The 23,009-nt window shown below is 41.1% G+C and overlaps 1 protein-coding gene across 2 annotated transcripts in view; it reads right to left on the minus strand.

Annotated features, from left to right (window-relative positions):
* Window positions 1-16,286: 16,286 nt before the first annotated feature.
* Window positions 16,287-23,009, minus strand: part of cacng3b (calcium channel, voltage-dependent, gamma subunit 3b) — a 36,604-nt gene continuing 29,881 nt past the window's right edge. For both annotated transcript variants that reach the window (XM_086288741.1, XM_086288740.1), the window contains 2 exons: window positions 19,352-19,492; window positions 16,287-16,883 (listed from right to left, as the gene is read on the minus strand). In XM_086288741.1, the coding sequence (XP_086144867.1) occupies window positions 16,372-16,883; window positions 19,352-19,492 (653 nt within the window). In that variant the 3' untranslated portion in view covers window positions 16,287-16,371. The remainder of the gene's footprint in view (window positions 16,884-19,351; window positions 19,493-23,009) is intronic.

Consider the following 23,009-nt stretch of genomic DNA (forward strand, 5'->3'; position numbering starts at 1 on the left):
CGGGGGATAAGCCCAATGAGGAGTCTCTAAATTGTTCAGCTTTAGCTGGTGAACAGTCCAGAACCTAAAGATTTCTAATTCTCTTTACTAAATCAGGAAAAAAGCAGCAATTATTTGCATTGGTGAATTTCTGATTGTTTCCATGGAGTGAATCCCTTGTTACTCATCTGTTTTCTGTATCCTCACTATAAAAGAGGCCCATGCTTTGTGCCTTATTGCAAATGGAGAGAAAGCATACTCTTTGGACCAAAGTGCAAAAAAAGCACCAGTTTCTTCTTTTTTTGCCATCCTCTTTCGTTCCTTGGTATCATTGATTCTCCTAATCGTCCCTCCACCGATATCTTCAACCGTTGATGCGTTCCTCCCCTCCTCCCCTCCTCCTCTCGCCCTCTTGTCTTTCTGCTTGAGCAGAACTCACAGCTCTGAGCCTTTTTTCACGCTTCAGATGGCCATAGTGTTACTACACTCAAGCAGCACACACACACACACACACACACACACACACACACACACACACACACACACACACACACACACACACGTGAACATATGAGGCTGCACTCTTTGTCAGTGACAATGACTCTGAGTGCTCCTCACTCACAGCTTGACCTTCTCTGAAAGCTGAATCGTCTCTCTCTCGAACTCAACATTTACCCACTCAGTCTGCAGCTGAGCGCGAGTTAAAGCTGGATGCCAGTCTACGAACACTGGACTGACATTACATGACTGAGAAAAGCATTTCAGTGGATTGGTAGCCATTATAGCCACATGGCTCTTGGGATGCTAGTGTCAGGACTCTGATGCTTTACACCAAACTGAACTATCTCAGCATTTACTGGAGGAGTTACAACAACCTTTGTTGCAGGCATGCATCTTTGTGATGATCCCCTGACATATTTCCTCGAGCCACCAGGCTGAAACTTGTAATTTCATTTGGGAAATACTGTAAAACAACCTTTCAAGATAATCTTTTGACTTAATCACTGTCAAAATGTCAATTTAATCAATATTTTTGATTTCAAATCAAGTGTTTGCAAAGCTAATCTTTAAATACAAAGATAATGTCATAGGTAAATCCTCTACAAAGCTGCTTGCCGACTCTTATTATGGGCATATAATTGATATTTTTGAGTTCCAGAGTAACATTTGGAACATGGAACACATTACTATACCTACACCTGTCCAACTGCTTGTTAGCACAAATATCTAATCAGCCAATTACATGGCAGGAACTCAGTGTATCCAGGCATGTCAGCCAGGGCGACCTGCTGACGTTCAAAGCAACCATCAGAATGTGGAAGAAAGGTGATTTAAGTGACTTTGAATGTGACATGGTTGTGTCTTTGTTTCTTCTTCACAGTTTGGGCCCTTAGTACCAACTGAGCATGTCCATCCCTTTATAACCAGTGTACCCAATTTATGATGTTGGTTGTCAATAGGATAACATACCATGTCACAAAACTCAAATCATCTCAAATTGGTTTCTTGAACATGACAATGAGTTCACTGTACTCAAGTGGCCTGGTGTTGCTCCCGGTGTGCTGTATAAAACACAGGATAGAAAATATGAGCTCAAATAACAAGTTTAACAGTGTGGGTTAGGTTAGTTAAATACTCGTCCATGAGTGAATTAACACTCACTCTGTCACTGGATACATGTATCGAGACAGACAAACAGGCAACCAAACAGACAGAGAGATAAATAATTAGGACATCAAAGCTGGCAGCTATTCTCCCTCAGAGCCTCATTCAGTCACAAACAGCTGTTATAGGGGTGCCCAAGTGGGACACAAACATTCACTCACAAACACTCGTACTTGTGTGTGATGTTCGGCACTTGCCTGGAACATTACAAAACAAAAACTTGGTACAGAAACCTTCAGTGTTCAGACAAAAATATATATTTGTCACAAATTTCTGTTTTATTTTTAGGAGGAAAGACACTACTGACTGCCACTGCGCTATGAAATAATCTGATGTGGGGCTCCTGCTGGCAAATGCTCAGTGTCTTTATGGGCTATTAGCATAACGGGGGCATTTTCTGTTATTGGGCTACTGGAGCTGAAGAAAGCAATTACGATAGTAGCATTGTGCTCAGTGGGAGGGTGGGGTTTTAAAACGGAACAATGTGGCAGTGGGGTAAAATAGCTGAGAGGATCACGAAGGAGGAAAAAAACACTGTGCCAAGATGAAAACAGGAAAAAAGAAAATGCAATAATGAAACATTGGTGACGGTCATAAAATCTCTTTGAAACAGAGGAGATGAGCAGCGTGACAGGCTGACAAAAAGGCTCATATGGAGGCAGTTTGGAGGAACAAAAGCAGAGTGGCATTCAATCGTAGTGTGGCACGGAGACTCTCGTAATCCCGTCATCCATTTGAATCGATAAAACCAAGACGTGCAGCGCCATCTCTTGACGTCAGAGTCATGAATATTTATGTGGTGAATCCAAACTCTGTGCTAAAGCCTTCCTCCACGTATTATATACATACTTACTGCCCTCCTTTCAAGTTATATTTAGATGCTATATAATATGACATCTATCAGAAACTAGGGTAAATACACAGCATGCGCTGTAAGTAAAGCACTATATCGTTTCACAGTTGTCAGTCACATTGAAGACACAAGGAAGAAACAAGCATAAGCCACATAAACTTAAAAGGGAGCTTTTATGTTAATTTCCAGCTCCATAATTGAATTCTTTTACAGTAGAATCCATTTTCCAGAATTCATATATGATCTTTATGTAATCTTTGTTTTAGCTCTTCTTTGTTTAAGCTAGCTATCTTCTGATTGACTGCTCTTCACAAACAGAAGGTCTAAACAGAAGATGGGTGGGACTTCTGTGTTCTCAGCAAATGTGCCTGAGACAACTATTTTAGGTATATTCAGGGTTAAAGAGGGATGGAAATATCTGGAACTGTGCTCTTGTGTGTGCTCAGTTAATGAGTTATTAATCTGATAGGGAGGGTAATGAATTTCATTACTAAATGAGGTTATTTTTTTGTGTGGTACAAAAAGGAAGCACTTGCTTAGTAAAAATAAGACGATAATGAGATCCCACTTTCAGCATTCCCCTCTTTCCTTCTCTTCCGTGTAATACGTTCATGGTGCAGAGGTAAAGTTGTGGTTGTTCGCAATCTAGCTAGTGCCACAGAGGAGGAGAGGGTATAAACAGAGTAGCATTTTCACTTTTACTTGCACAAACACTGAACTTATTAATCTGAGAGTTTGACCAGAAAATATGACAGACAAATTACCAAAAACCTGGTCCCCTTCAACGTGCAGTGCTATAAAAGCGAGCTCTACTTAATTTTATAAGAAATACACTTTGTATAACTTGACTTCAAAATAACTCGCAAATACCAGCCGATCAATGTAAATAAGAACTTCTTAATGTTAATTCTTAATGTCTTGCTTGTGCTGAGGCTCCTGGCCTCCAGTGACCCCACAAGGTACATGGTTAGGAAAAGTATGGACTATAGAGAGGACATTTAGCCATTTGAATCAACTGTGTTGGATCAAGGACGCATCTAAAACCTGCAGGACACCCGGCCCTTGAGGCCTGGAGTTTCCTACCCCTGATGTAGCTCATTGAATAGTGTTAAATAAATAATAATAATAATCATTTTTGGGTAATGAAAAAGCATACTTTTAACATGCACAATAAACAAATGTCTTAACCTTTTTGTGTTGACTGTCACGTCTGTTTTTTATAGCCTATAGCACAGTTAAACAACATAAGATAACCCAAAGTGCTTTAAACACGGGCACATTCATGTCCCGAGTACTCATAAAACCCAGTTTCAAAATACATGAAAAGCCCAAAGATGAGTTTTTACCATAGAGTAGAAATCAGTATTTTTTAAAATGTGTTGAGGGTTTGGCAAATTACCCTACATAGGTTTTTATAGGTCATTTATAAGCACATTTAAAAACGACACAGGTTGACCAAAGTGCTGTACAAAGTAAAAAATAAAACAAACACTGTCACGGTTCTGGATCATTTTGACCCAGTTCTTTCAGTTTTTTATATTTTGGTATATTTCTACAGTATTGATTATTATTCTAGATTAAGTTCAGTGTCTGTCTGCCTCCTTGTAAATTGTTTCTTGTTTCCTGTTTTACTTTGGAGGTTCGTGTCTGGTGTCAGTGTGTTCCGGTTACGTTTCCCGTATCGTCAGCTGTGATTTCTCCCAGTGATTTCTCCTCTGCTGTTCATCTGCAACCTGCAAATAAAGCTGTTTACTTTGAGTTCAACTTCGCCTCACTGAATCCTGCATTTTGGGTCCTTCCTCCTTGCCTGCCGGTACACAGCCATGACAAAGAGAACAAAACAAACACTCAGTCACAATTAAAAGCTAGGGAGTAAAGATGTGTTTTCAGACAAGATTTAAAAATGTCGAGTGTTGGAGAGATCCTAGTTTGAAGAGGCAGACTGTATTAAAGTTTAGTTTAAGATCTGGTCTCCTCTGTGTTTTCGTCTGCCTCTAGGAACAATCAGAAGCAACTTATCAGCTGACTGAAGAGTTCTACTTGGAGTACTTTTTGTTAAAAGATCAGAGAGGTACGAAGGAGCTAATCCATTCAGAGACTTAAAAACAAGCAATAAAATCTTAAAATCAATTCTAGAGCGTACTGGAAGCCAGTGTAAACGAGCCAAGAATGGGGAAATAGGGTGATGGTCACCTGTCAAGAGTTGGGCTGCAGCATTCTGAACAAGGAGCGGAGCCTGGCTGATACCAAAATAAAGACTATTACAGTAATCAAGCCTGGATGAAATAAATGGATGAATCACTTCCTCGAAGTCAACGGATGATTAAATGTTCTTAATTCTCAAATGAAAAAGTGCCATCATTTTTGGCAAAGGGAGTTCTGGACTTTTCCAGATTCCAGATCACCCTTAAGAGAAAAACGAGGGTCAGAAGGTCTATATAGTACAATCTCTGTTTAGCATTAAGGTACAAGAAATTTAATGCTAACCATGATTTAATAATGTCATAGAGGCGGTCTAGCAAAACTTTTAAAGAGCCTATAGAATTATTTTTAAGAGGAAAGTAGATTTGAGAATCATCGACATAACAGTGAAATGAGATTCCATATTTTCTGAAAACAGAACCTAATGGGAGCATGTAAAGGGAAAAAAAGTACTGGGCCAAGGATAGATCCTTGAGGGACATGCAAGCGGGGTGGATGTGGATGAAGAGCCACCAAACCTGGCAGAAACACTTCTGTCAGTTAAATAAGATCTAAACCATTCAAGTGCAGTGCATATTTACTAGGTGTTGGATTTATACTAAAATTTGCAGTATCACACAGGACTAACGGACAAACTTTTCTCTTGAAACTTTAGCCATTTAAAAAATAAGTGAAATTAGAAAACTACAATCAGTTAACTAAAGACACTGACTGCATTTCCAGTGCTCAGTGTGAGGAGATGATCTCCTCACACTGAGCACTCCTCAACTTGGAGGTAGAAAATGATTTGCCAAGATGTTCAGGTTCCAGGATCTCAGCCAGTTTCCTCACTGGACTGTCAGCAAGGACCTTCAGGTCTTGCTTGGCTATTATCCTCCCATAGATATACACACACATGTATTCATGCAGTCCTAGAGGAATTTCTCTCTTTTTCACCTTCAGTCACCCCAAACTCTAAAAATCCTCCAGTCACCTAATTAACTTTCTCTCTCCCATTTCCCCTCTCAACTCTCATCTTCCTCCCACCCTTCCTCTTTCTCACCATCATTCAGGCATCTGTGGGGGTGGCTGTAGAGATAAGCAGAGACTTTATCTGTCAGAAAGCCAATTCAGAATGGTTGACACAGCACATCTGATACACATCTCATGTGTCCTGTGTGTGTATGTGTGCGCGTTCAGAGGGGAGTGTGTTACAGAACTGATCAAACTGGCTTACATTAACAATTAAGGCAGTTTGAAATATAAAAAGAGACAACAATTAAAAAATACCAGCCCAGTAAACGTTTTCTTATTGAGCCTTTGTAGACATGTGACCACTAACCACATGGCATTAACTAGTCAGTCATTTTGGACATGTGACAAACACGGGGACAGTGTAGAATAAGTGAATAAGGCCCCCAGTCAAATACCTGTTGTTAGGGAAAAATCTGTATTCCCCAACTGATAGGCAAAAACCTTCTTATGATTACTAGCATACTGCTGCGGTCCTAGTTTGAATGGAACTGACAGACTTGTCTACAACAGCGTCCAGTTACTCTCTGAGCTTTAGTGAAACAGTGTAAAGTGTGAGACTGTTTTCCTTCAAAACCTTTGTAGGTGAATCTCCTCCAGTTTCAGTTTGTGTAACACTTTATCAAGTTGTACTACGGCTAGTATGTAGAGGATATTTGCAGACTAACATGAAAAATGACTGGCAACCATGGCAGTGTGCTAGCAATCAAAGCAATTACAGCTCTTTCTTCATCCAGTGAGAGCCAGCAACCTACACAAACTACTGCCAGCCACCTGGGCAGTACTTGTTTCTCAAGCAACCAGTGACTGTAGCACATGAGAAAATTGAATTGCCGGTTTACATCCATTCAGTAAATTACTGCCATCTTGTGACTGCAATTAGCTTCTGTCAGTAGAAGCTAGCTTAACTTGGAGCCACCGGAATACATAGCTTCTGTCATTTTAGTGGGTGTGACCCATGGACACAGGTTGGATCTTGCCAAGCTGAGTGGCTCGGTTCAAGCATTGTGGATAAGCCTGTTGCCTTGGACATGAGACTAGTTTGATATCACGTGCTTTGGGCAACATGTGTTAGCCAAGACGAGTCAGAGCTTATTATTCATAAAAACGTAACTAATTTGACTAAAAAGAGATTCAGGTGATGGACTGAGGACATAACTCCTATGATTCTGTGTTTGATAAAATGGGCGGTTTGCAGACTCTACCAGTATCTTCACATTAGCATGTATCAGAAACTAGCTAACCAAATGGTGTAGCTGGGTTGTTCTGAGCTCATAGAAAAGCTATTTGTTTGGGTGGGGGTGTAGAAGGTTTATGACACAGGATAGCCAGCCTATAAACATCTGACTTTTAAAATCACTGTGGATTAAACAGAGTATATCCTTAAACATCTGCAAGTTTCTAAAAGTAATAACGTTTCACAATTCCTTATCCAGGGTGTAGTGGAGAGACGTAAAGACGTCTATGCTGACTGCAAGATGCAGGACGCTGTCAGCATATATAACACAATAAAAGACAAGCAGCATGAAACAGTGTTTTTGAAGCTGATCCAATTTGTTTTGTTGGTGTTTTAAACATTATCGGCTTCCTTTCTGTAAAAACCACATTAGTGTCCGTGTGGGGGAGAAAGAACAGGATGTAGCAGCAAATCACAGTCACATGGTACACAGTCGAAAACAAAATGAACTCACCACAGGCACTTTGAAAAGGTGACTCTTTATTTTCTAATATTATGATGTATATAATATCCTTCATATAGGTAATCATATTTATACCACGTAAGTAAAAGTGTGCTTTTAATCACAGCATGTGTCCGTGTCAGACTGCTGTTAGTTGGAGGTTTACATTATAAAGTATACAGTGAAAATGGCTGGCATCTGTGTGTATGTGTGTGTGTTTGTTGGCATGTGTGTGTGTGTGTGTGTGTGTGTGTGTGTGTGTGTGTGTGTGAGAATGATGCAGTCAGTGTTCCTGTGTATAGAAAGACAAATGTGAGTGCCAGCATGTTTCTGCATGCATGTGTGTGTGTATATTTGTTTGTAGAGGACTAATTATCTCATGATAGGGCTCAGAGGTATGGAGCAAGATAAAAAGCTGCCCGCTGACACTGATTTACACAATCTTTAACACTTAAACCTATTACCATCATGCTTTTAGTGTTACTTTTTATGCTACTTGAAGTTTCAGCTGTACATTTGACTTTATACTTTCATGACTGCTGCAAGAAAACACCCAAAATCTCCAGTGTTAACCCTAAAGACACACAGAGTAACAGCTGATTGTTACTAGTCCTCCTTATAGTTATCAACTGCTTCATCTTGAAGCAAAATGCTACAATGCCTCTAAGATACACTCCCTGAAAACAACTTTATGCTGGCCACCGCTGTACTCACAATATACATATGAACAGACAATATTTCTGGATTGTTTGCTCTGTCTTTGTGGCAAATTTTGTTGCTCTGTTCAGAAATTAATAAACTAACTGACAAATCCATAAGAAATAAAATAAAATATCAGACTCTAATCCTGAGTTTGTGCTCTGGCATTTTTTTCTAACAGTCCTTGGGTCAGTTTGAAATGGATAAAGTCAGGTTACATTTATTTACCACCAAAAACTGTCGGTGTATCTCAGTTCAGACACTTCCATCTGCTTACCAGCGTAATGTGAGGATGCTAGTGTTGCTAGTGGTTTAATCCCTGGTTTGATTCCGGGAGGAGACACATGTCCCTTATGGGGTTTGATTAGGAAAGGGAGCTGGCATAAAAATAAAAATCTACCCACTGTGGGCGACCCCTGTGAATAAAAGAGCAGCTGAAAGTAACTTCTTCTTTTTAGAGTTGTATCAAAAATACTGGATCGCTAGCTGCTGCTTTTTTAGTCTCTGTCTTTCTGTAATAATAAATTCTTCAGATTCTTCTACAGAATTCAAGAAGTTAACAAAACACTAAAACATGCCACAACAAGTGCAATATCTGTTAATTAATACTGGTGTGTGTGCTAAGTACACAGGACATAGCTTTCTCACATTAGCTTAAAAGAATTATGGGTCTTTGTGTGAAGCAGGCTAACCAGCATCACGACCGCTACTGGACACGTTTCCACAAAAATGTTTTGCTTAATTTAAACTGTAGGTGTACAGAAATATGTAATTTGAGGCACAGCGCAACAGTTTACGGCTATGCTAGCCACTTTCTGCGGGGTTTTTGTTGACATCTTGGAGATGCTAACTATGTCTGCTTGAGTATTTCTTTACATTCTTGTAAGACTTTCATGTGACACTGAAGTGGTCTGATCTCTGGGTAATGACAGGGACAGAGAGGGACAGAGAGGTGATGGCTGTAACAACCTGACGCATTAAGTCCAGGGTGCAGCAAAGCAGGCAGATTTTAGATGTACAAATGGCTTTTTAAAAGGTTACGGTTATACTAGTCTGTGGACAAGGAGAAGACATGTGCATTGAAATACTATTTTTACTTCACCTCTATTTTACGTCCTGTATATGGTTTGCTGGGTATTTTACTTGTGTAACAAATAACTTACTTAATCTTGAAAGATGAAGCAAATATCATAGCAACTGTTGATTTAATGTTTTTTACAGTCTGAAATAAAGTAGTGCTAACTAGCTTTGCCAATCACAGAGTTATGCAGCAAACGTGGCAAAAAGCCCACAGCCAGTGCACTGTCACACTGGTTTCATACACTGAGTAGCCTGACTCTACCCATCACAACATGGCTCAGTAAAAACTCAAGGGCAATTTAGACTCTATGGTGCGTGGCTTTCTCATAGAGAAACCTGTGTAGTAATCCAATACAAGTATGTCACATTAAGTGTTGTAGATATTTCCCTGCGAGTCTTCTGTAAATCTCAGTAAAAACAGTCACGATCTTTTCGTTTAAGGGCACAGTCTGATTTCACTTGTTCAGGAAGAGAAAAAACATGTTTTGTTGCTACTTTCAAAAGAAATTTAAGCAAGAAGGAGCCTGAATATTCCTGATGCAGAGCGAAACTCTCCAAGCTTGGTAAAACACGATACCGTTTTGGGCCTTTCATCCTTGGTCAGTCAACCGTGCCAGCCACAAATATATTCTGTAAACTACGTAAACAGCACTGTCTGAATGCAGGGCTTGAGGCAAAACCGTTAAAAGCACATTTTAATCGCTCTGTATTCCCTGTCAAAATAATTCATGTGAAATATAGGACAGGTACAAAATCTCTCTTCCTAAAAGGCTAAAGGTTGGCACAACCCCCCCCCCCAAAAAAAATAAAACAGGGAAACAGGCCCAATAGCCACCAAGACTGGAATAATTCTTGTAATAATGGTTGCTATTCTTTATCTATCAATAGATTATGTTTAGAAAACTTAAAACAACAACTACCATGTCCGCAATCCATAAACTGCCACCGCCGTCAACAATGCTTGAAGTTAAAGTGAAATCATTTGGGGGAGGGAATCTGGTGAGTGAAACTTCCTAAAGGACACATTTTAAAAAGCCTAACAATTTTACAAGTAAGTCTTTCAGAGCAAGCACAGTTTGTTTTCCCAAATTTATGGGACATTTGGGAACACGAGGAACAGCAGGCAAAATCAGCTTGTGCTGATTCAGGACCAGGTGTCACTAGGGACTCAATAGATCATAGTCTATCCCCAAGCCCCCTCTGCTGATCCTAAACCAGCTGCACAGACAGAGACGGCAATGTAAGAAAAACAAGATCCAAATTAAAAAGTATAATAAAAAATGTTTCCGCCAGAGCCGACTGAATCCAGAACAGTCCTATTAGCTTGTATGGCTGCGTCTGCTGAGGAATGATCGGGGCAGTTAGCTCTAAAACTGATCCCGGTCCAACCATTAAAGGTCGCGAGGATGCAGAGGAGGTTATACTGGACGCCCCATGGCTGATCTTGGAGCTGTCTGAAGGCAGGACAGGCAGGCACTGGGTGCATGGGTGAGGAGAGGCTAACTGCACACACGCACACAAACACGCACAATGTAAATATTAACACACACAAACATGCAGGCACATAACTCCACCTGTAAGCCCTCCTCACACAGTGACCTTAAATGCGTTAGTGTGTCTTGGTGTGTGTGTTGCGAGTGCAAAGTGTAGAGTGCTTATAGCAAGTGTTTGTCTCTGAACTATTCCTTCAAAACAGTTTTTTTCTGGTCGTCCGTGGTTGATTAGCTGGCTCAGTGTACTGAAGTCCCATCAAGGAGCGACACAACAGCGACGCAGTGGTAACAGTTTGTCATTTTCTTCCAAAGAAACACCAAACATGACACAGTGATAGTTGTTTTTGTTTTTTTTAACCCAGAACAGAACATTTCTCTCTGCGCCACATCGGGCAAAGCTGAAGCTGTGAGCATGTATGTGTGTGTGTGTGTGTGTGATCATTAACGAGACTACATCGTTGTGTGCTGTGTTCTTGTGCTCCTATACTCATGAGGACCAATAATCCCAAAGCTTCGAATTCTATTTCAAGTTAAAGTTTAAGTGTGCAAAAGTTTGATTACGCTGTTCGGTCACAACTGATATCAGCTGATTACCTTTGATGATGATGGCATTATTTTGATGAGCTTACATGATGCGGATGTTTATTTCTGTCCAGTTTTGTTTTTGATTCTGCAGCACATCCTAAAGATTGTCAATTATCTTGGATCATCATGCTTGTGCTGTGAGAAAAGAAAGGAATCATTGTTGGTCATTCATTTTAATCACGTCATCAACTGACCCCCATTTCTTGGAGGGGCACATAAGGTTGCTGAACCTAGATCAGACCAACTGAAGAAACCCCAGATGTAAAGTAAAGGCTGGATCTATCTTACCCTGATGCATAAATCACTCTGTAACACGGTAAATCTGGACTCATCAGACCACATGACCTTTTTCCATTCCTCCAGAGTCTGATCTATATGCTTCTGAGCAAACTGAAACCTTTTATTCACTAACTAGCCTCACTAATACATGCTTTTCACAGCTGTTTAGTTCTCTTGTGCGTGTTTAAATACCCTTACTTTTGCTATTAACATAGCCGTGAGTTCTACGATTGGATAACAATCATTCTGGGGGGTTTTCCGACCATATTTTTCCTGGAAGTCGATGCATCATTGTTTCAGGTTTTAAATAATGCATCGGACAGTTCTTAACCCTGTTTTTATTCTTTAATTAACAGTCATTACGTCTTCCAAACTCGTGAAACTGGAGGGTTTACTGATGCTTGTAGCCTGCTATCTGAGGCAGTCTTCTCCTGTGCAAGTGCAAACAACAAAAACTAGCATTGAAGCTTTGGGTAAAAGTCCTCAAAAGTAGAGGAATTTGTATGTATAGCTACTTGGAATGCATGTGTCCGTGTGGTGTGTGTGCGTGTGTGTGCGCTGCAGTGCTGAGTGTCCTGCTGGCAAATTGTAAAGTGACCTCTGGCACCGGTGAGGTGAGGTTTATGTCCATGAGCGATCGTCCGAGTGCTCCACTCCTAATGTCCCTCCTGTCAGAAACTTCAGATGTGATTAAAACAACACAACCTCACAATCACATCAAAGTAGAAAATGAAACTAGAATAATAGAATATTAGAAAGACTACAACCCCTGCTTCCCAACTCCGCCCCCCTGCGATCAACCCTCCCCAGCCCCCGCCCCAATGAATAGATTACTATAATATGTGACAGAGTTTATCATCCTCTGCACAGTGGCACCTTTAGAATAGAATAGAATAATTTTTTTTTACTAATAATATATCAGAGTATCAAAGCTTTATGAAGAAGAGATAGACAGTGGCCTAGTCTCAAAAAGCACCCTGTGCTCTACTGAAGTAAACATCATTACAGTGCGGGCTAATGGGCCCGCGTGCCCTTGTAAGGCGTCTTTTGTGTAGCAGTCGAGTATCCCTACAGAGTATAGAGATTAGGGTGCCATTTGAGACTAAAGCAAATGTAAGCACTGGAAGCAAATGGATATGGCATGCATGGTTTGAATGGTCAACGCTGACATGGCTCATGGATGGCAGTTCTGAACTTCGACCCTAAGCAGACCCCTCGAGGTCTGAGCCGATGAGAGCTACGAAGCTACCGCTACTGTTGAGTCAGTAAATCCTACGCGGATTAGAGTACTTACAACTGCAAACCTAAAGCTAACCTGGAGGTCGTGATACATAGAAAACATCTGGAGTAATATTTGGCACCAGGCATATTTTGCTAATTTATGTTTGAATCTTAAGCAACTGAAATAACTCTTAAATATGCTACCTTTGCTTAAGGCAATAGTCTTCATCTCTAATTACGTCACAAAATTACTCATCTAACCTAAAGTTAAGTCAAAAAAAAGTAGCAGAGTAGAAAAGCGTAGTCTGATTTTCCTCTACTTCAGCTTCTCTTTTACACAAAGCGTGCTGTATTAGCGGTTAGCTTGTTCAACAACGATTGTTTCTGTGCAAATGTACTTTGCTTTTTCTCCCCCTCCCTCCCACGTTACACCCTTAAAATGAAATTGCTGCAGTGCTGAGCATAAAAAGCCCTTGTGTGCTCCTGTCCTTTAAAAATTAAAAGCCCTTGCTTGGAGAAAAGTAGGGTTTTTTTTCCCCTTTCACAGCCCATGACAAAAGCTGATGCCCCTAGTTGCAGTTGCAAAATTAATATTTACATGTAGAGGACAGTAGCAATGCACGTTTGTCCCTTTAAGCTCCCTTTATGGCGTCGGAGACAGGAGATAAAACAGCAGCATCATAAATTAAACAGTGTGTGCGAGGTTTAAAACATATTTTATTATCAGAGTAATGACTGTCAGAGTAGTAGCTTGACAGTGTCGGGTTGGTGTTGTTTCATGTCGACTTTATACAAAACAGTGCAATGGCTGTTTATGGGAAGGTAAAAGAACAATAACTGAAAAAATAAAAAAAGCATTTTTTTTCCTCTTTTGAGTTTCACACTTACTTGTTACTCACAGTCCCAGAAACAGGTTGAGAAAAATGGTGTGACTAGATACTCATGCTCAGGTTTCACAACCCTCCCTGTCTCCTCTCTGTAGATTTTATGGCTGTGTTGCCTTTTTTCCTCACAGTGTCAAATTCTGTCGCCTCGTGTCGTGAGATAGAAGATTACTGAGTAAAGTGAATAATTCAGCTTGTTTTCTTAATGTTTTAGAATATGCCTCCTTTTACTAAAAGGCTGGAATACTTCAGAATTACACTAGTTGCCACTGCTTACAAATGCACAGATGCAGCATTAGATTGTTGGGAAACCCAGTGGACTGACTGTGTAAATATTAGGCATATAGTAGTAGATCAGGGGCTTTATCACAGTAGTTTTTTGTGCTGCTTTTCCTGCAGAAAAGTAAGGCCATTACACACCGAGCATGCTGCAAAAAAACCAAAATGAAATTCTAGATCTTTCAGATGCGAATTTGTCGTGTTAAGTATATTCCGCATTTTTGCAAAAGCCGCATTTTTGCAAAAAACGTCCTCAAAAAAGACGCATCAAGCCACAATGAACTGGTCCTGATGTTTCTAAACAACAAAAGGAAAGAAGCAGAGATTCTGGGTTCATTCAATTCTCACGAGAAGGCAGCAGCATGGAGAATTTCATGGTTTGATCCAGGAGTTGAATCTTTATCACGACTGCTGTCGTACATATTTCAGGATGTCAGCAGGGCAGTCTGAGCTCTTCCCACATCTGAGGAGGCAGGGAAATTATTTCAGAGTTGACTGACCTGGAGCACCATCTAGCTGTATGTCTGAAAAGAAACAGTACTGTTGCGTTTCAGTATGTTCAGTAAGTGCGTTTTGAGCTACAAGCGCACTTGTAGCCACATGCAGTGGTCTGATTGGTCAGATCTGTTAATTCGAATGCAAAAAAATCTGAAAAAACTGTGCTTGATTCCATAAATGAAATCCAAATTCGTCTTGCAAAATTATGCGGTAGCTGTGAACGCCTGCATTGAGAATAGGCGAGTATTTTTAACAAACAAAATATTGGTGCAAATTTTACATGTCCGGTGTGTAAAGGCCATTAGTCTGAAAGGCGTCCAAACACTGCTGCTCAGTCAGATGCACACAGTGTTCTCCGGTGCCTCGATGCGTGGATCGCAGCAGTATTTGACACTGGTCCTCTTAAGGCTGGAGAGGTGGCAGTGGAGTAAGTAACTAGTTTGTCAGCCAGTGTGTGAGCAGTGGAGATGAAGAGCAATGAGGAGGCTGTGAGTGACTTAAATAAATAATACAATTGGACTATCCTCCAATTCCATCTCCCGCTGCTTAATTTGTGTGCTACATACGAACAGTTTCCTCCTATTGGAGACGTCTACTTTAGCTTGTGTTTACTCCTGCGACTGTAAATCTGACAGGTTTTAATATTAAATCAGAAATGTGTTCACCAAGAGGTAGTGGGCAAACAAACGGTGCTGCCTTAAAGCCTATTCACAGCTCAGTGGTCTCCCCTCCACAGTACCCTGAACCAACAACCTCCAGAAAACCTAACTAGTCTCCAAAAACGCCACCAATGGAAGACAGGAGCTAAATCTAATGGAGAGGATGGGAAGGGTGAGAGGAGGTGTGGAGGTGTGGCTACACAGAAAAAGGTGAGAGGTGACACATGGACGCAGACAGACAGCTTGGCAGACAGACCACCTCTTTTTAGGTTTTAGGTGAAAAAATAAATAAATCAAGAGGTGGCAGAAAAAACAGAAGGAAGCACCAATGGATCTTACGTTACCATCTATAAGAGATTCTTTAGGTTGTTGAGTCAGACCTTTTCTACCCAGCCTGCAACAGCTAATCCACGGTTTCTTCTTTACTCATTGAAACCGCCAGGTAGGTTTAACCACTGACCTGGAATCAGAGCGATGAGGGGAAAATGTGACCAGGGAAGAGCTCAATTCATTTTCAGTTCAGTCGTGAAGCGAGCTTTCCGATCGATCAGTATGAAAGTTTATATACAAAATGTATAGAAAATGATAACTGCTTCCACAAATGCACTGGTTTAAATGGGCAAACCGATCTTCAGTTTATAATTTGAATCTAGCTGAACTGAAAAGGAATCAGAGCCCACGACAAGGTGCTGACGTCTTCACGTTTACTGTAATCAGAGGGTCAGCTGGGAGCTCTAAGGCCGGTCCCCTTCCCTGACCCGACTCTGCTGCTATCCAAAAGGTCAGGAGGACAGAGGTTCACACAAAGTCTGTCACCCCTTCTCCTCAAATTCACATTGTAGTTTTTTTTGTGGCGCTTTTGTTTTTTTTTTGTTGTTTTTTTTTAAAGAGAAGTTGCCCCAAACAGAAAAAACACTTAATATATTTTACATTTCCACTAATTCCCATTTCTCCTGTGAGGAAAAAGCCTGAAAATCAATTTATGAACATAAAACTCATGAACATAAACCGAATGTGCCTTGATATATAAGGAGTTACAAGTATTACTACAGTGATATGTGCTGGGGCTGGGAACAACTTCTCTATTAAAACCAACCCTGCTGCACACACTCTCACAGGGCTCAGGATTCACAGTTCGAAGGCTAAAAGTTCACAGTTCACAGTCAAAGTTTAGCAACCCCCCCCCCCCCTTCCCACCCCATAACCCTGTGTGTCCCCTGCTTTTGCTTGCACTCCCCCCCCCACATTTCTCATCCTCCTCCTCTTTGATACTCTGATTGGGGCGATATCTGTAGCCAGCACCTCTCAGACAGGTGTGGTTCTGCGGTTGGGGTCCTTGCTGTAGTCTTTAGTGAGCGTGCTGCTCTGGAGGAAATCCCTCTCCGAGTTAAGCAGCCCGCCTAAGCCGCCAACAGGTTTGCTGCCGGCATTGCCGGCCTCTCGTGGGTTCAGCGTGTACATGGGCATCTCGGAGGCGGCGGGCCCTGTGTAGCCACCTTTCCCCAGTGGCGAGGCATCGCGGCTGGGAGCCTCTGAAGAGCGAACGCTGGAGCGGCGCCGGAAACGGTAGCGATAGGAGGGGATGCGGCTAAAGGCGGACTTCTTGATGAGCTCAGTGCGGGACTTGGCCCGGAGCTTGCGGTGCTTCTCAATGAACATGTGCACAGCCAGCACACCCACCATTTCCGCCATAATGAAGGAGAGGGCCCCGAAGTAAAAAGACCAGCCATAGGAGTAGGACTTCTTGCTGTCACTCTGGCCTGGGTCGCCAGAGTTGGCTGAGATATAGACAATAATTCCAATGATGTTACTGAGGCCTGGACAGACATAAAGAAAGAGAAACTGTGAGAGCCACAAACTAACAAAAATAACACAACTACAGTATACTAAGAGACGGTCATGGTACCTGTGTATTGGACCCAAGGTTTAGAGCATTCATGATTATTTCTGGGTTTGTGACCTGATTTATGTTAACTTATTTAGTCATTTGAATATATTATTAGATTTTGTCTTTGTTTCTAGTTCTTGCTTTCTTGGTTGATGAGGTTGGTTCCCTTTCCTGTCCAGCCTGTCCTCGTCTCAGCGTTTCCTTTGTGAAGTCTGTCCTTTCTCCGTGTTTGTTCACTTTTCTCTCGTTGTGTAAACTCTGCATTTCTGTTCCTATTCGTTTTATTTTGACAGACTCTTGTCCTGTGTGTGTTAAATTCAGTTTTCCTTCCACTTGTCTAATTGGTTAGATTCAGTTCAGCTGTGTGTTTTTCCCCAATCTGCCCTCGTCTCCTCTTAAACCCTCAGTTTGCTTGCTTCTTTATTGTGTCCTCCCTTGTGTTGTGTGTCCTGTGTTTCTTCTATAGTTCCTAGTTTGTAAGTCCCTGGCTTTTGCCTTTCCTGAGTTTTGTGTTTTGGTATTTTGATCCTATGAGTTCTAGAAATATTGGGTTCAAAACCTACCTGCCGCCTGATATATCATCTAATGTATTTTTTTTCTTTCAGGCACACAACATAATCAGATTTCACTATTTTGATATGTATAGTTATTTATTTACTTGTTTACCCTCTGCTCAGATAAGCTTTTTTGTGTTGGTGGCGTTCCAACACATGTGGTCAAAAGGGAAGTTGCCCTCGGGTGGACAAACTGTGCCACATCAGCCAGTGTAAATAACCGATACCGCTAGAATAACAAATAGCTGATCGGCCGATAGTTTCAGCCCATCGATTGGTCAGGCTCTAGTGAGCAGTGTGCAGTAATTGAATACTTTAATTTCAAAACCTCAGTAACTGAGGCTCTTCTAAAACACGGTTTGTTGGCTTAAAAAACCCCAACTCTAAAATGTCCCTTCCCTTTATCCTTTACAGCACCACCAATCAGAGGAAACGAATCAGATCATGTAGACACTCAAACAGGTCCAGTTCCATTTATCTGTTAGTGCATGAACGTTGTAAACAACATGAGCAATTTAGTATCCTAACTTACAACACCACACCCTTTTTTTTAATAGTGATTTTTGTCTGTTAACCTTCATTTATTAAAGCAAGGTGTGTGGTGAAGCTACTGTGGGATATCTCTTATTTGTAATGTTTTTGTTGGCTATTGTGTTGTCATTTTGTGCCACTGCATGAGCCTGTACTGTGTTATTGCTGACCAGTTTGTTCAGCGATTTCATTTGTAATCTTTCCAGCTGCATCTTTAGTCCTGTCTGGTGGACATGGTGCATTTTTCTGCAAAAGACAGTTGCATTTGTTAAAAACTAATGAAAATACAATTTTTCTGTGACTATTAACCTTTTCAGTGCAATTAAAGTGAACTTACTAAACCTTAACATGTGAGTCAGATAAAAAAATGCTTAGTTAAAACTAATAATGTTGTAAAGATTTAGCGGTTTTGTTTTTTTTCCGCGCATCTCAGGTCTTTAATTACAATTCTGGCTACCGGCGAGACAATCGAGATAAGACGATTATCTGCGTTCTGTTTTGCAACAATGCCCCCGTTTTATATTGCGCTACATAATAAATTCAACCAATGTTGTTTACAGCAGTGCCTTTACTTTAATTTGCTTTAAATTGATTTTTTTAAACTCCTATTCAACGTTTAAGGAAATCCATTGTTAAAAAAGACAAGGGTTCAATAAATGCATCAGTAAAGGTTAATGAGTGTTTTTAATAATTCCGATTACAAAACCGACCAATAATAATCACCTTGCGAGACCCCAGGAGACCCCGGGAACATCACCAGGATCATTACAGTACGGATACGTAAGTACAAGGGTGTGTGCAAAGATGCTTTGCTGCGTCCCAATGAAAGACTCTATAGGTGTGTGTGTTTGCACTCTCACACCCTCACAGTGCATCACAGTGGCATCATGGCATTCTTGTTGATTGATTAATCAGCTACTGTGTCCCATATCCACACTTTGCTGCCTCTCATGGGCTCTTCTGTGTGCTTTAGATGCTCAATGGGCTCCTCAACAAATATCTGAATGCTGTGCCTCCTCCGTTTAGAGTCGGCCCACAGTGACACAGCTGCACACACTCAGACACATGTGGCTCACACAGACAGCCGCCTTGTTGTTATCTCAAGCTCCTTTCACCAGGTCAGAGAATGTAAGGCATTTGGCTGGTACTGTATTTAAATGAAAAAAAAATGTGGTATGAGGTGCTGAATTTGTGAATTAGTAAGTGTGGTTTCATGTACGCTGTTCTGATGACTGACGATCACTGTAGCTAAATTCCTAAGAGGAAAGAGGACACACATGGACACGCAGAGACACTCGCAGTGATGACTAACCTGCTGAGACGAAGAAGATTCCTGCGCTGAGGATGACGTTGTGTCGGCTTCGGTAAAACTCACTGGCAGCCACGCAGAGCCCACCCAGAAACAGCAGACCCACACTCATGATGGGGAAAAGACTGGAGGCACGCACAGCACCTGCACATACACACAAAGAGTGGAAACGCGTTCATAACAGGTGCAAACTTTTTATTTTGCCGTGTAAAGACGTCGCCTTTCAGATCCATCAGAAACTGATGAAGGATCATTTGTGCTGGAAGAACAGTAGCTCCACCATTACGTCATCAAAATCACTGGTGCGCATCACTTCTGTGCTGGATGGAGGATGGAGATGCAAGGGGAAGAAAAAAAGAAAGAAAAAAAGGTTCCACTTTACACACGCGAGGCAGCGGGCTGCTAAATGCTCGACTGAACCTGAATTCTGAACATGTTAAAGCATTCAGAGGATTTGCTAGAGAGAGCAAGGGAGAGAGACCGAGAGACGGACGGAGAAGGGGAAAAAAATGGACAAGACCCAAGACAGATGGAGAGTCACGCTGACATATGCGAGGCAAAATAATGAATGTGAAAGTGAGGCTTCAGTGGGAGTGAAATATTTGTCATATGTGTGCAGGATGCGATAACATATTGAGGAATATTTGCAAACAGCTTGTTGCGCAGAACTGAGATTCGGGCTATTTTGAGACACCGAATATATGAGGAGAGCCCATGCATCAGAGTTTTATCATATACGGTTGTGTCTTCACAAAAAGACTAAAAGTAAACGAAGCAGATCATTGTCGCTTTTTTCTCCATCTGTTTTCTTTATGTTTGTTGTTTCTTGCGTGGCAAAACATTCCCGCCGTGACCGAGAGCTGCAGATATTGCTCGTACAGACTCCGCCCCTATGGCCCACAACCCTGGGCTGCATGAAATGCTGGTCACTAGGTCTCTGCTCCTTATTGGCTTATCAGCTCTAAGGACTGTGATCTAATTGGCTCCCTCTGGGGATGTTGCTCTGTGTTCAGTGGAGCAATGAAAAAGAGGCACAGGCTGAATCCCTTCCCCTTCTTTTCTGTTGTTGTTTTCCACCTTTACTCCTACAATAAACAGAGAGCTCACTTCTCTGTGTTTTCTACTAAATACTCTCTCTTTATCTTTTTATCCTCTTTTTTTCCTTATAATCCTTTTTAACCTTATGAAGGCTTTTTTAGGTTCAGTTTCTTAACTACTTGCCATTAGTTTGTGTTTCTTCATTATGTAGTGTTATGGAACGCCATTAAGGTCATAATTTGTTTTGTTGTTCCTGCTATTAGACATTGTAATATTGCCAGCTGCTGTTTATAAACACTGTTCTGGGTACATAATTATACCAGCTGGCATAGAAATGCCAGTCACAATAATATATATATATTTTTTTTTAAGAAACTACCCATTTCCCATTATCCTTTGGATGAGAAGAGTGATAAAGAGTACTGAGTGAAAGTCTTCTTCTTTATATTTCCTTATGTTTTGCTTGTGACTTGTGACAGTGACCTATGAAACATTCAAACATAAAAAAGCCAAATTACATTTTTTTATAGGCATACAATACTATTTTTGCACCAACAAGGTGATCCCCAAAGTGTTATTAGCTGACACATTTCAGCATGGTGTGGAGATCGGCCTGAAATCTGAGGTAAATGGACAAGTGGATGACAAATGAAGAAGTGGGAGGCCCCCCAAAAATATCTACACCAGATATAATCACCCTATTAGAGCACGTCGCTCTCGCTCGGCAGGCCTACTTGTTGTTCCTAGAGTATTTAAAAGTAGAATGGGAGGCAGAGCCTTCAGTTTTCAGGCCCCTCTTCTGTGGAACCAGCTTCCAGTTTGGATTCAGGAGACAGACACTATCTCTACTTTCAAGATTAGGCTTAAAACTTTCCTTTTTGCTAAAGCATATAGTTAGGGCTGGACCAGGTGACCCTGAATCCTCCCTTAGTTATGCTGCAATAGACGAAGGCTGCTGGGGGATTCCCATGATGCATTGAGTTTTTCCTTTCCAGTCACCTTTCTGACTCACTATGTGTTAACAGACCTCTCTGCATTGAATCATATCTGTTATTAATCTCTGTCTCTCTTCCACAGCATGTCTTTTATCCTGTCTTCCTTCTCTCACCCCAACCGGTCGCAGCAGATGGCCCCGCCCCTCCCTGAGCCTGGTTCTGCCGGAGGTTTCTTCCTGTTAAAAGGGAGTTTTTCCTTCCCACTTGTAACAGGGCAGCCCTTAGCGGCTGGAAACACAGTGAGACAGACCAAGGCAAGTGTAGTGGAACAAAGTATTTATTTGCTATATGGCTCTCCTTAAAACAATTAACTTGTCGAGCTTCTTCACAGCACAAAAATCCACCTCTAATGACAACTGGCAGCCTTAAATATGTTCAGCTGTCACAGACTCAACCATTATTCCACTCTCAGGTAAATTCTTAAATCCCAACCTTCCACCACAGTATACAATATATCAATAAGAATAAATAAATACATAAATACATTTTCACATTTACATATTAATAAATATTTCACACTTAATGTTACACCAAACCCAATATTATAAAAACCCAGAAACCCAAGCACAAAAAGATTCACCACACTCTCTTTACCAATGGTCTCTCCCGGAACCTTTAAATGGTGTCTGGACCCCCGGGGAAAGATTTGCCCAAACACCTTGAAGAGGACACAGGCAAGAAAGGTGAGTAATCATTAACTTACAAACACTTATTTGCACCACTTTTATCCCTAGATTTCACACACACATTTGCCTTAGTTTTCCTTATTGGTAAACCTTAATCACAATCTCAATCACCATTCTTCTCTCCTGACAGACAACCACCACATTCCTTGATGAGGAGCAGCTGTGCAGGATCTGAAACAAGGCCACCAACTGATTTTAAAATTCCCAATAAATAGTCAATAAATATTTAAACTTCTTGTGTGCAAATCCATGCTTAAAGTGCAATGCTCATAAAGTGCTTGATAAGGTGCTTTTAATAAAGTGAAAGGTGTGCTCTAAAGTGCTATACAGACAATACAATATAAATAAATGCAGTAAGGGAGTCCTCTTCCTTACACCACTGTTGCCAAAGTGCTTGCTCATAGGGGGTCATATGATTGTTGGGTTTTTCTCTGTATCTATGAAGCACCTTGAGGCGACTTTTGTTGTGATTTGGCGCTATATAAATAAAATTGAATGGAATTGAATAAACAGTATCTGAAAGTCATATTCTTAAGAAATGGAAAATATCCACACTTGACACAGGACCTGAGACAGAGATGTGGCCTTTCAGTGGATCCTGTTATTGTTTGTCAAAGTGAAAGAATTGTCAACTTTTGAACCACCATGCAATACCATCTGTAAATTGCTAGACTGGCAACAGATTCAATTTCCAGCACGATCACAATCACAGTGCCAAGACAGTACAAGCATACCAGGATAGATAAAAACACAAAACATATCAATCATGGAATGGCCTCCCCAGAGCCCAGGCCTCAACAATACTGAAACAGTGTGGGATTACCTTGATGCCAGCATGGTGGCTCAGCTGTTAGCTAACTTTTGCCTCACAGCAAGAGAGCACTGGTTTCAAACCTGTAAAGGGACATGCTCCATGGAGTTTGATTGTTTTCTCCATGCTCA

The sequence above is a fragment of the Aulonocara sp. 'chitande type north' Nkhata Bay genome, linkage group LG4 (assembly GCF_057382095.1).
Source record: "Aulonocara sp. 'chitande type north' Nkhata Bay isolate Kocher_YH1m ecotype deep benthic linkage group LG4, A_spYH_male_GT1.1, whole genome shotgun sequence".
NCBI lineage: Eukaryota > Metazoa > Chordata > Actinopteri > Cichliformes > Cichlidae > Aulonocara > Aulonocara sp. 'chitande type north' Nkhata Bay.